This window comes from Moschus berezovskii, chromosome 10, assembly GCF_049115385.1.
Source record: "Moschus berezovskii isolate FMDL1 chromosome 10, NW_MosBer_1.0, whole genome shotgun sequence".
In the NCBI taxonomy this organism is placed as follows: Eukaryota; Metazoa; Chordata; class Mammalia; order Artiodactyla; family Moschidae; genus Moschus; species Moschus berezovskii.
This window is the reverse complement of record NC_142469.1, coordinates 24,224,734-24,238,399: the sequence shown is the minus strand read 5'-3', so window position 1 is coordinate 24,238,399 and position 13,666 is coordinate 24,224,734. Positions and strand designations below refer to the sequence as shown.

Sequence of the window (13,666 nt, the reverse complement as noted above, 5' to 3'; positions counted from 1 at the left end):
CACCTTCCCCTCAATTTTGCTGTGAATCCAAAACTATTTTAAAAATAAAGTCTTACAAAGAAAAAGTCTATCAAAATCTAAAGAAAAAATTGGGGAAAAGAATACTATATGATAATATCTTTAAGTAACCTGTTAGAGACTCAGAAATTCTGGGACCACATTTGTAATTGCTCATCATTAATCAAGTCATACAATGAGGTCATGTTCTACACTGCCTACATCTAGGAATCCAGCATGACACTCTGAACACCCAAAACAAAGATATTATGAAGAATCAAAGAGAATTAAACGAGCCAAGTGCAGCTCTAAAATGATGAAGTATTACCACTGCCATAAAACAACTGGAAATCTTTTGTAGAATTTGAAACCTTTGGAATTTTTTCCCCCAAAGTTAATTAACTAAGGTCTACTCTCATGTTTTCCCTTAATCCATTTTTATTAAGAAATCTGTTGCCTCACCAACAGTATACTCGCTTGAAGAAAACAATTCTATAACTTTGAGAATTTAGTGTCATTTTATACTATACAAGGCCTATTTACATAGTTCTTCAGAATACATTTCCATTTTCCATCTACTATCCCAAGTGTGAAAATCATATCAAATAGATTAGATTTACAGGGAAGCATTAAAAGGAAAACAATTCTACAATTTAATACATACAGTGCCATTAGCGGGTTTTTACAGTTTTCTTTTGAGGATAATCCACTGAATTTTTCTGTCAGTAACATTTCAGAGTGAAGCTGTCTTCAAGAGCTTTCCACAGAGAACTAAGAGTTTAACAGTCCCGATATCTTACAGGTGATACCTGACAGTTCATGAGTAGCCACAAATCATTTTCTTTCCCATTTTTTTGCCAAAGTCTTGGATGATGAAGAGGAATCATGACTTTCACCACCACTGTATTGCTCATATAAAGTCTGAAATGAAAAATACACATCTGATTTGTAATATTTAAAATTCAACGTATATCAGATTAACAAAGGTTTAATTAACTTCACATCTTCTAATATGTAAGACATTTCTCTATTGTTCTTATAATTACAAATTATTTTATACACTATTGGAGATAATTAAAGGTTTTAAACACCTAGCTTGGCCTAAGAATCAGTTATCATGAGATGCAGCTCAATCTTTCTGGAAGAAAAATGTGACACAGTTATTTTTAAGTGTATGGATGCATCCTCAAGGTCGCCTTAATCTCCCTTACTTTTTCTTTTATAGCTGATGTACAGTATTAAATAGCAAAACTTTTTAATTGAAGTATTATAAAGTTGATTTATAATATTGTGTTAGTTTCTGGTGTATAGCAAAGTGATTCAGATATATTTATATCTGTCTGTTCCTCTATATATTCTTTTTCATTATGTTATTACAAGATACTTTACTTTTTCTTAAATAAAGCCAGTCTTAGATAAAGTCCTATACTGTAAAATAAAATCAACAGGAAATATACTTTCAGTTGATATTTAAACTAAAGAATGGAAGACATTAAAAAATACAACTGCTATATAAATAAGCCTAATTAATATACTAAAATCTACATATTTAGTAAAGTATTTAAGGCTAAGCCAACATCTAATTCATGAAGATAGAAGATATCTTTGCCATCAAGGAACACATAACCTTAGTGATAAAGGTAATCCACCTAATTTTATTTATAAAAGGCTTTAAACAATATACTGGTAGAATTAGAGAAATGAAATATAGAGAAAAATTACATAACAAATCTTGGTCCAATTTCAATTCCTAAAGGCATTGATTTAGCTATCAGCACTCGAGAAAACTTAAGAAAAAAATTTACCTTATATAAATGCAAATATAATGGTAAATATGTAATAAATTCCTCCAGAAATGTATTCAAGTTCTTAACATCTTAGATTGGTGTTATCCCTATCCAGAGAGCTAAGACTGTTTTTTAGTTTAAGTTATTGTAATTTTACAATAATGTTATAGCTGAAATATTAAACTAGTAACTAAAGTGAATTAAGAAAATTAAGTATACAGTGTTCTAAAATGATTAGGTGTTTAATGTCAGTGAGATCCAAAAAAATTATGGTATAAACAGGCATTGGAAGACTAACAGGTTTGAGACATTTGCTTTGAGAAAAGTGCTGACTGCTAAATACCAGAAGTCATTATATGTGACAAATACTGTGATTTGTCTAAGATGGTTTGAAAATAAAATTGGCTATAAGAAATAAATTCAAAAGCTGTGTTAAAAATGGGGTTGATTTAAAAGATTCTTTACTGAATTTAGTCTGGTTGAGACCTACTTGACAGCAATCTTTTCAATGCACCTTATATGACAATCCATTTCAATTGTGCTGTCTGCCCAGTAAGAGTGTAAGTCAAATAAATCTGTATTTGTTAAAAAGCACATATTAAGTATCTAAATACAGAAACACACTTCATAGCTGATCTAATGACTGGGCCAATTTTCCTTTGTTTTACCTGTTTAAGTGCCCAACTCCCTAAACTATATAAAACAGTTGAAATTAGTGGAGACAGAGCATAGACATACTCACTTTAGCAGCTTTCAAAATGGAATTAGGAGAATTCAGGCCAACAAGTTGGCCCAGAACATATTTCATTTCTTCAGCGGTTCCCTTAGCCATCTGGTTACCTATAAAATAATTTGGTTTTGTTGTTTAGTTGCTAAGTTGTGTCTGACTCATGTCTAACCTCATGGACTACAGCCCACCAGACTCCTCTTCCATGGGATCTCCCATACAAGAATACTGGAGCAGGTTGCCATTTCCTCCTCCAGAGGATTTTTCCATCCTAGGCATTGAACCCACATCTCCTGCTTGGCAGGCAGATTCTTTACCACTGAGCCACCTATGAAGCCCAGGTGTAAAATATATATAGAATTAATAGCACATTGGTATCAAGTAAGAAAAATAGAAGCTCATATATAAATGTGTATTCTGCTTAAAAGCACAATAACTACATTCTTATAATTTATCACTGATCATAGTCCCTTTCCTAGGATAAGTAAAAATGAATGCCAGCAAGTAAAGGAAGGCAATCTCATTTATTTTAGTATTTAGCATTAAGGAACTTCCTTAAGGAAGGAGGCATACAGGAAAAGAGTAGTCAGAAGGTTGCTGATATTACCAATTGGGTAATAAATTTATTTTTTAAAGAAGTACCTGGATGAGTTTGAAGCTGAACATATGGATGTGCCAGAAGCTCAGGAATGGATATCCTCTGTTTAGGATCCCTTATTAAACAATGCTATAAACATAAAGGTTAAGTTTTTAAAACAAAAACAAAGCAAGTTTCCTTATGCAATATTGATAAAGTATTTTTCCAGATTGCATCATATTACAGAAGCTGCTTTCTAGAGTGGCTACTCAGAAATGACAAGATAAATATACACATAATTTCTTCAAAATCTCCAAGCATTCATATGTTTTAAAAACCTAAAATGAACTTTCAATAGACAAGCTTTATCTGCTTCAGATACATAATTCCAATCATTTCAGCTATTTCTCTTTCTTTAATTTTCTGGCCATGCCACGAGGCTTGCAGGATCTTAGTTCCCTGGCCATCAACTGAAGCTAGGCCACAGCAATGAAAATGCTGAGTCTTAACCACTGGACCACTAGAGAATTTCCTCAGCTATTCCTTTAAGTAAACAATTGAGTACCATATGAAATATAATTCTTCTATATTTATATACTATTAATGTTACCTTTAATACATCTTGAAGATCTTTCTCTGGAATATCAGGAAATTCAATTTCATGATTAGGGTCAATTATGGCATGTAATTTAGAAATCTGATTAATTATATGCTGAAACGGTGTTTTCCCATAAGTCATATAGTACAAAATGCAACCTAAGGACCAAACATCACTTTTGGGGCTTATCTAAGTTTAAAAAAAAAAAAAAAGTTACTGTTATTTTAGCATAAAATTAAAATATTATACACACACACATTTACGTTCATATTTAAAATCATAATTAAACCTCATTATATGTGTCAAGTACTCCAGTACTATTGCCTAGAAAATCCCATGGATGGAGGAGCCTGGTAGGCTGCAGTCCGTGGGGTCACTAAGGGTCGGACACGACTGAGCGACTTCACTTTCACTTTTCACTTTCACATTGGAGAAGGAAATGGCAACCCACTCCAGTGTTATTGCCTGGAGAATCCCAGGGACGGGGGAGCCTGGTGGGCTTCCATCTATGGGGTCACACAGAGTCGGACACGACTGAAGTGACTTAGCAGTAGCAGCAGCATATGTGTCAAGTATTCAATTATGTTTGTTACAAAACATCCTTTTCTAGTTTTTATTACATTAGGCTATTTTATCAAAAGAAATGAGCCCCACTTTAAATCTTTCAACAAACTCATAATTAAAATAGATCGACTGAAACAAAATAGTACATTCTTGTCAGTCTGTGAAAACAAAGCTAAAAATCATGTAACTGTAAGTATGAAATTCACTTGTTTTCCCCAAAACTACTGGATTAAAATATGGTTTTAAATAAATTCATAATATGTAACTATGTATAGATTTTAAAAAAGGTTAAGCTGAGCTACCCTAAAACTAAGAACATAAACTATAGAGCCAGATTGGGCTGGGCTGGGCTTGAATCCCTGCCTTGGTACTAGATAGTAGTTCTCCTTATCTGTTTCCTCACTTCCAAGACAGAAATAATAAAAGAACACAGTCATGGACAGTAAATAACCATGAGATATGGGTAAACATAGAGAATAGTTTCTGGTTTTCAGTAAATATTAATTATTAAATGTTCTTTGTATTAAATAACCTCATTAGAAATAATGCAATATTACAACATAATTCTACTTTTGACTTTAAAAAACATGATTAAGATCAAGCTCAGCAGTGAGTACAGTAAATAAAAATGGCTAAACTCCTCTTTTAAAAGATACATACTCAATATACAGTATAACAAAAGTAACCATATGTTCTATACAAAGGATTAATCTAAACCAAATGACACAGAAAGCTAGAGGGGGAAAAAAATGTACACATACAACCAAATGCAAAAAAGGAAAAGAAGAGACAACAATATTAATATTAGAAAAAGAGAACACAGCAAAATGTTCCTAACAGAAGAAAGTCATTTCATTGTGATAAAAGGTATAATCAACTAAGAGATGTTATGAATTTTTATGCAGTGAAATCACATTTAAGAGAACTAAATTAAGCAACTATATTAAATTCTTTGAAGTGGGGGCAAATTTTAATGTGCCCTTCAGAACATGAGCAAGAAAATAGATCCCATTATCTGAACACAAAGAAAACTGAAAATGAATAATAATAATAAATAACCTTTTCCTCCAATTTAATCACTTGGAAATTTAAGTCCATTTCTAAACCTAAATCGCAGACTAAAAAGAATTTCAGATTCTGGGAAAATGGCAGTGTTGTGGCAGCATAGTTTTTCAAACTCTCCAAATCCCCAGATAAGTTGGACAGGGCTGCCTGGTAGCAAAACCATAAACATAAGGAAAATATTTACAATAAAACGAGAATGTGAATGGAGACAAACCACCAACAGCCACAAGTCCTGCATGGTAGAGGCATTTGATGCAGAGAGAAGTAATCAATGTGCTTGACAGACCTCAGAACAGAAGCCCCAAGTGGCCATTAGCTGCTCACTGGAAAGCAATTCCAGAATAGAGCTAGACTGGGAGGGGCCTTGAGCTCTTCTATAGCAACGATGAGCTTACATGTTGGGATAAAAATTTATCTTCTATTCAGAATCCCTAAGGATTCTGAGCAGGTGATACAATAGAATTGATATTTCCTGATATTACATATTAAAGTACTGAGCTGACAACTGAAAAAGATCTGAACATTACATGCAGCTCAAACCCAATTAGAAAAAAAAAAGAAAAATTTAAACCTGAAATCAGGAATTTTAGAAATTAGTGAAAATAAGAAACACTACAGTAAAATTTACAAGTAGCAGTAACAGACTTTATATGGAAGACTACTAAAATTAAAATAGGATTATTTAACTGCAGAAGCAAGGGGGAAAAAACCTAAAGGGAATACAAATGACAAAGATAAAAGCAGAAACTAATTAGACAGCAAATGAAAATATAGTAAGTGAAATCTAGACCTGGTTCTTTACTTTTTTAATTTATTTTTAATTGGAAGATAATTCCTTTACAATACTGTGTTAGTTTCTGCTGTACAACAATGTGAATCAGCTGTAAGTATACATACATGCTCTCCCTCTAGGGCCTCCCTCCCACCTCTATCCAAGACCTGGCTCTTGAAAATTAACAAAACTATGGCAAATCTAGTAAGAAAAAAGAGCAGACAAATCTAAGTGTTAAAAGGAGAAGCTAAAGAGATTTAATAAGAATTTTTATAAGAGAAACTGTTAGGTATAATTATATGTCAGTTATTTGAAAAGATATTTAGAAGCCATAATTTTCTAGGGAGGAAAATATAATTGAGCAAGTGAAAGCAAATTTTTAAGCAACTGTTTTCAGCTGGACAATGTACTAAATGCTTTATATTCTTTCTCATTTAATCCTCAATTACTTGTAAAATAGGTACTATTCGGAAGCCTAACTGATAGACAAAGAAACAGGCAAGTCAGGTCACAAGGACAGTTGATAATAAGGTAGATCTGTAACTTGAACACAAGGACTGCACAGCGATGTATGCTTTCATCTATTAGACAACACTGCTATAGGGGAAGAAGGATGAGTCTGGAGCCAGAGGCACCATGGCAGGCAAAGCTGACTCAACCAAGGGCACCAGTGAGACTAACATCAGAGCTCACAGTGGTAGTGAAATAAGGAAAGTGGGAAAGTACCTGGAAAAAATTACCTGCTAGAGTTGTACTTGGAAATGTAAAATTTACAAATGAAAAAATGGTAAGAAATAAACATTAAGAGTCAGAGAGGAAACAAACAAAAAAGACTTCTAAGTTATCAGTTCAGTGTTAATTAAGATGTCCATATAAGAGTTAATTTAGTCTTATTTTTTAAAACTAAAAACATATCCAGTGTGCATTTCTTATAGGAACACATTGTAAGGCATCACCACATTAAAAGCACAATATTAAAAGAGCAATCTCAAATCAATAAAGAAGGGTAAAACTGAATCCCAGGACAGTCTGCTTAATAAGGCAAGGTCTCTATAATGGCCTAATTTTAGAACTTAAAGAAATAAATTTTCAGTTATCTATTAGTCTAAGACTAGCCCATTTCCTGTTTGTGCCAAATAAATGGGATATAAATAATCTTAAAGTACCTTCGATTTGGACTTCCCATTTTCTCTTGAAGAAGACATATCTTTGATTGCTTCTGGTGGCATATAATTAACTGTCCCAACCTACTTGCCAAATCACAGAAAACACAGAAATCAATGAAAATACTTCAGTCTGCCATTTTTAAAAACATGAATGCCAAATTCTCGACAACTTGAATAATTACAGATTTCAGCAATATATTTGTGAAATTCAAATAACTGACAAAAATATTAAAACAAATTTCTTCACATTTCCAGCAAAGTAAATTAGATTCATAATTAAAAATTGACTCTTTTCAGAATGCTGAGCTATTTCTATGATTATGGTGGGCAGGGACCATAACATTTCACGGGATAAAATTTATTAATGGCCATAAACTTTGAAGGAATCGATCAGTCACTCATTTCTGTGCTGGAATAGACCCAGAACACTTTTCAATATAAACCAACCAATCAACCAAAAATCTAGTTTGTCTCTAAGTATTCCCTGGGCCCACATCCAAATAGAGACAGGATGGGTGTCGACAGCATGCAAGAGTTTCCGCAGCAGGATTGTGCCAACCTTACACTGCATTTGTTTTATTCTAAAATGATTCTGCTTTCAAATACAGAATGCCTATACTTTAGAGCCTTGCCATAGAAGTTATCGTCAAACTGATTTACAACTAAATGTTCAGCTGTAATTTTGATATAAAAAGAAGTAACTGTCAAACAGAACTGTTTGAAGGGCATGCTGCCCAGCTACTCCTAAAAAAATAAAAATCCAGTTTTATTCCTAGGATTAAGGCAGATCCACATCAGAGATCTGCATACATGGAGCACACTGTCCTAGCTCTAAGCAGGATTATTTTTAGTCATTCTTTGATTGTCATCACCTTGGTTTTTATGGGAACAAGTTTATTAAGATTGCTGTTGAATATCTTATTATAAAAATGTGGTTGAGTACAATATTTGTTATGTTGTTTCCAATATGAAGGCCCACTTTCAAATGTAAACGATAGGGAAAGCTTTACTTCTCTGGAAGAGTGAAATAGTCTTACCACATAAAGGACAATGAAAAACATAAAACTGCAATTCTCTTTGGCTGCTACTAGGAAACTGAGATAAAGTTTTAAGTGAATTTTAGATAATAACCAAAATGATTTCAAGGCAGGGATTACTGCTTCTCTACCTCAGTTATATGAAAATCATTCAAAAGTGCTGGATATATGTGTACTGGGTCTTGACTTTCTATCCTAAATTGTATTAACTGTGTGACTGATTTATTTTTCATGGTTATAATATCTATTCTTATAAAAAAGGTTTTAAATCCTTTGAAAAATGAAGTAGGGAAAAATAAAACCCTCATTAGCAAACTAATACTTCACAGATGAAAAGTAATTGAACTCTACTGTGTAGTAACCAGCCATTCATTACCTGAGAGTCTTTAACAATACTTGTTGTATCTGGTTGCATTTGATTTGCAATTCCAAAATCGATTAGCTTTAGCATTCCATCAACTATCAGAAAGTTAGCAGGTTTCAGATCACTGTGAACAATACCTTCAAAATAAAAATCCAGTATAATATCAGACAATGTCAAACATTCTAAGTACAAAGAAATTGCACTGCACAGTCTACTCATGAGTTGGTTCCTTTAATCAAATTAAATATTCATTTTTAATATACTCTGTGAACATACAGCAAATTGCTACGCAAAGCGACTTAGCAGCAGCAGCATCAGGCACTATTTTAAGTTTGCAGCTTGTACTGAATCATTCAACCCTTATACCAATGCTGAGGCAAGTATTATTATCATCCCCATTTTTAGTTGCAGAAGCTAAGGCAGAGCTTAAGCAATCTGTTCAAGGCTACACAGCCTAAGGAACAGGGTCATGAGTTGAACCAGGCAGTCTGACTTCAAAGTTTATGCTCTTAACAACCACTGTGCTTCTCTGACCACAAGACAGTACTGTAAATTACGCTGCCATGTGGTAGGACTCTAATGCCCCTCACATACCCAACCCTAAGCCTGATCGTGATCACTGGTAAATTATCTTCTAACTTATAGGAAGAGAGACATAAGGAGATAATTTACAATTACCTATATTATCAGTTATTTAAAATAAGGAAAAGGCAAAGAAGCACTAAAAAGAACCAAGTCCAAACTGTTGAAAAGTTGGAAGGAAACTCAGGAGTCTATGAGGAAGGAGAAATGGATTAGGGGTCGCGGGGAGAGGCTGGGATGCAAAAACAAGAGACAACTGCTCTGTACAGTATACAAGGCCATGATAGAATTAAATAATTCTCTCATGATAGAGTTTGAAATAAAACAAAAAAGCAAATCAAACAAAAAAGAACCAAGTCCAAGTAAAAAGCCAACCCAGAATGTAGAGCTAGTACTTAAAAACTCTCACACAAGGTGCACAATACAAAACAACTAGAAGGAGTAAAATAAACATTTAAGATGTTTAGGATGCCTGATCCTTAGTCTCAGATCTGCTGTAATTCAAATATTTGGAGACCCAGGACTATGGACTACGTTATTACTGATGATGAAACATTTTGTGTTATGGATGCTTCATGAATGTGGGGATTTGAGTTCATGCCCTATATTCTTTTGTTAACAGTATTTTAAAGAAATGATTTTATCTCTTCATCTTTATTAAACTGCCAAATATTTAATTTACCCTAAAGCTGCCAATAACCAATACCTTAAAATTATAAGTGTCTTTCTCTAAGATGGCACTACTAATGAATATTTTAACATTATATATGAAGACATTTTAAAATACCATGTTGATGAATTGTGTAAACTGCCTCCAACATATTTTTCCAGTAACTCTTCCGTTCCCATGGACTGATGGATTTTTTCTTTTTAAGCCAAGTATTCAGATCAATATTTCCACACTCCATTACCATGTAGATGTACTGATCTGTGATTTCACTGTCATTAAAAATAAACGAAAACAAAACAATAAATGGTTAGGTTATACTATCAAGATTTAAGTGTTTATCATAAGAATTAAAGCAAAAAAAAAGTTTTCTTTTAAACTGAAAAATTCTTACTAATCATAAAGTCGGATGATCTTATCACTATGTTGTTGTAATTTATTCAGATAAGCAATTTCATTCCGGTAACTATCAACTGTTTGGCTATCTGCTTCTTCTAAGTTCACATACTTTATAGCATGTATTTGTTTCTTTTCATTCAAAACCTGAAATACCTGTACAGTAAAACAAAGGAAAGTTTAGAATACACTATTTATATATTGTCACAATACTTCTACATTTATTAGACAGACACTTAAGGATTATTGATGTGAATAATTTAAAATGTTTGGCCTTATTTTGAGTATAGAAGGGAAAAAAATTGTTAAGAGAGTAACAGTACATTCTCAGCTACCTATGAAAATGGGTATTCAATTACTCCAAGGCATAAATCTAATAAAACGTCTATCAACATATAAGGTAATTTAAATTTCACATACATTCATAATACTCTGTTAGATGTCATAACCAGGGAAATAATCTGAAGAAAAAGACATTAAAAAATGCCAAGGAACACTAAGGGCTGAATAAGGGAATAAAAAGTAATTCATTTCACAGATGGTGTTGATTCCACTATGACTGGAATTGACAATTTCATCCATGTGGTGGACAATGTTTAAAAATAAGTGCTAATTGTAATCTATCAGTGTATTCGGCTGTGAAAAGTAGATTGAGTTTCAGTTTTCAAAATCAAGTTGACAGTAACAAGATGTTGCTATAAGCACGGTGAAGTCCAGGCCAAACTGTTCTGGCTATAATGACAGTCAATTTCTAATCAATGTTGATAAGGCAGATAATACATTTGGAAAAGCACTGGTAATGTGTCTAACTTTCAGCAAATGTGCATATGGGATGGGGCTTCTAAAATGTATAAATTCAGATACAGAATGCCAGTGTAAGCAAGAAATATTAACTCATGTCTTTTAACATTAAAGAAAACATCATTTTTTTAAAAGCCATGTAACCCTGACTATCCGCAACAGTTAGAACTGGACATGGAACAAAACACTGGTTCCAAATCAGGAAAGGAGTAGGTCAAGGCTGTATATTATCACCCTGCTAATTTAACTTATATGCAGAGTACATCATGAGAAATGCTTGGCTGGATGAAGCACAAGCTGGAATCAAGATTGCCAGGAGAAATATCAATAACCTCAGATATGCAGATGACACCACCCTTATGGCAGAAAGTGAAGAGGAACTAAAAAGCCTCTTGATAAAAGTGAAAGAGGAGAGTGAAAAGTTGGCTTGAAGTTCAACCTTCAGAAAATTAAGATCATGGCATCTGGTCCCATCATTTCACAGCAAATAGTTGAGGAAATAGTGGAAACAGTGATACTATTTTTGGGGGATCCAAAATTACTGCAGATGGTGACTGCAGTCATGAAATTAAAAGACGCTTGCTTGGAAGAAAAGTTATGACCAATCTAAACAGCATATTAAAAAGTAGAGACATTACTTTGCCAACAAAGGTCTGTCTAGTCAAAGCTATTGTTTTTCCAGTAGTCATGTACAGATGTGAGAATTGAACTATAAAGAAAGCTGAGCGCCAAAGAATTGATGCTTTTGAACTGTGGTGTTGGAGAAGACTCTTGGGAGTCCCTTGGACAGCAAGGAGATCCAACCAGTCCATCCAAAAGGAGATCAGTCCTGAATATTCATTGGAAGGACTGATGCTGAAGCTGAAACTCCAATACTTTGGCCACCTCATGCGAAGAACTGACTCACTGGAAAAGACCCTGATGCTGGGAAAGATTGAAGGCAGGAGGAGAAGGGGACAACAGAGGATGAGATGGTTGGATGGCATCACTGACTCAATGGACATGGGTTTGGAAGTTGGTGATGGACAGGGAGGCCTGGCATGCTGCAGTCCATGGGGTTGCTAAGAGTTGGACACAACTGAACAACTGAACTGAACTGATCCAGCAAATAGTGGCAAGAAATAAGAAAAGAGCCTGAGTAAATGAGATTCATGCATTGAAACTGCACTGAAAGCAGTCTATCAAGTTGTCGGCTACAGCCAATTACCTGTACTTTAAATACAAAACTCTAACAAAGTATTGTTGGTTTACTTGCACAGAAAGCAAATTAGAGGGGGAGGAACATAAAACAGTGATAGGGCAAGAGGCAGCACACAACAGCAAGGAAGGAAAGAAAAGCAATTTTAAAACAGCACAAAGCTATTTGGCATGAGGTAAACAGCTTCCCTGGTGGCTCAGAGGTTAAAGCGTTTGCCTCCAATGAGGGAGACCCGGGTTCGATCCCTGGGTCGGGAAGATCCCCTGGAGAAGGAAACGGTAACCCACTCCAGTATTCTTGCCTGGAGAATCCCATGGACGGAGAAGCCTAGTAGTATACAGTCCACGGGGTCGCAAAGTGTCAGACACGACTGAGCGACAGAACAGAACAGAACGGAAACAGCCTTACTGGCTTCCCTGGTGGCTCAGTTGTAAAGAACCTGCCTGCTAATGCAGGAAACGCAGGTTCAATCCCTGTGCTGGGAAGAGCCCCTGAAGAAGGAAATGGCAACCCACTCCAGTATTCTGCCCTTGGAAATCCCATGGATAGAGGAGCCTGCGGGGCTACAGTCCATGAGGTCCAAGAGTCAGACACAACTTAGCAACTAAACAACAACAAACAGCCTTATACCTCTCAGAGAATTTAGAGTATCTACTATTCTGTTTCAATACAATTAGAATGTTAGGAGCACCTTCTGCACAGGGCTGGAAGGATGCTGAGATGACATGTTTGTGTGTAGCAAACATTAGCTACCATTATTAGAGACAATTAGGACCGAATAAAGTGGACATTTCCAAACATATTACCATTGTCAGGTATAGCAGAAAAAAAGATTTGCAGGATATTAAAACAAAGATCTCAAAATTTTGAGCAAGTGCAACTTCTAAATCAGCTTTTTCCATGTCTGTGCTTGTCCTTCCCTAATGTCCCTGCTCTGGCAATAACTGATGAAAAGGATTAGGGGGCATTTACTTCCAGTTAGAGATAGTGTCAGAGTTATAATTTTTCAGTTTCATGCAAAGTTAATGAAAGAACTAGAAAGGTGAATGTCTTGACCGTTTCTACTAGCCCCATGAATCTTCTAAAATGTTCTTAATACAGTCTAAGTTGGTCACTGTCTAAACTCTAGCAGACAGAGTATGAACAATGTTAGGTTCATAAAGCATGTTACCTTCTTTTCCCTGAGGCATGATGAATTTGGCAAGGCCATCATAATAATTAAATAATTTAATTTCACCAAGAAAATACAGGCTGGTCATAACTATTGTTTGGCCCTTGACTTAAGTAAGCTTACATCATCATTATCTTCCAAGGAAAATAATGTTTAAAACACTGTTAAGATTAAAATGAACCCAATATCATCCATAA

The 13,666-nt window shown here is 34.6% G+C and overlaps 1 protein-coding gene across 5 annotated transcripts in view; it reads right to left on the bottom strand.

Moving 5' to 3' along the window:
• Positions 1-424: 424 nt before the first annotated feature.
• TTK (TTK protein kinase) overlaps positions 425-13,666 on the bottom strand; it is a 42,069-nt gene continuing 28,827 nt past the window's right edge. For 4 of the 5 annotated variants that reach the window (XM_055433157.2, XM_055433159.2, XM_055433163.2 and 1 more), the window contains exons 15-22: positions 10,298-10,455; positions 10,024-10,175; positions 8,667-8,791; positions 7,254-7,334; positions 3,699-3,875; positions 3,154-3,238; positions 2,527-2,624; positions 425-918 (exon numbers count right to left, since the gene is read on the bottom strand). In XM_055433157.2, the coding sequence (XP_055289132.2) occupies positions 832-918; positions 2,527-2,624; positions 3,154-3,238; positions 3,699-3,875; positions 7,254-7,334; positions 8,667-8,791; positions 10,024-10,175; positions 10,298-10,455 (963 nt within the window). In that variant the 3' untranslated portion in view covers positions 425-831. Of the gene's footprint in view, positions 919-2,526; positions 2,625-3,153; positions 3,239-3,698; positions 3,876-7,253; positions 7,335-8,666; positions 8,792-10,023; positions 10,176-10,297; positions 10,456-13,666 lie in introns of those variants that run through there. The other variant, XR_016038488.1, reaches the window with a different exon arrangement.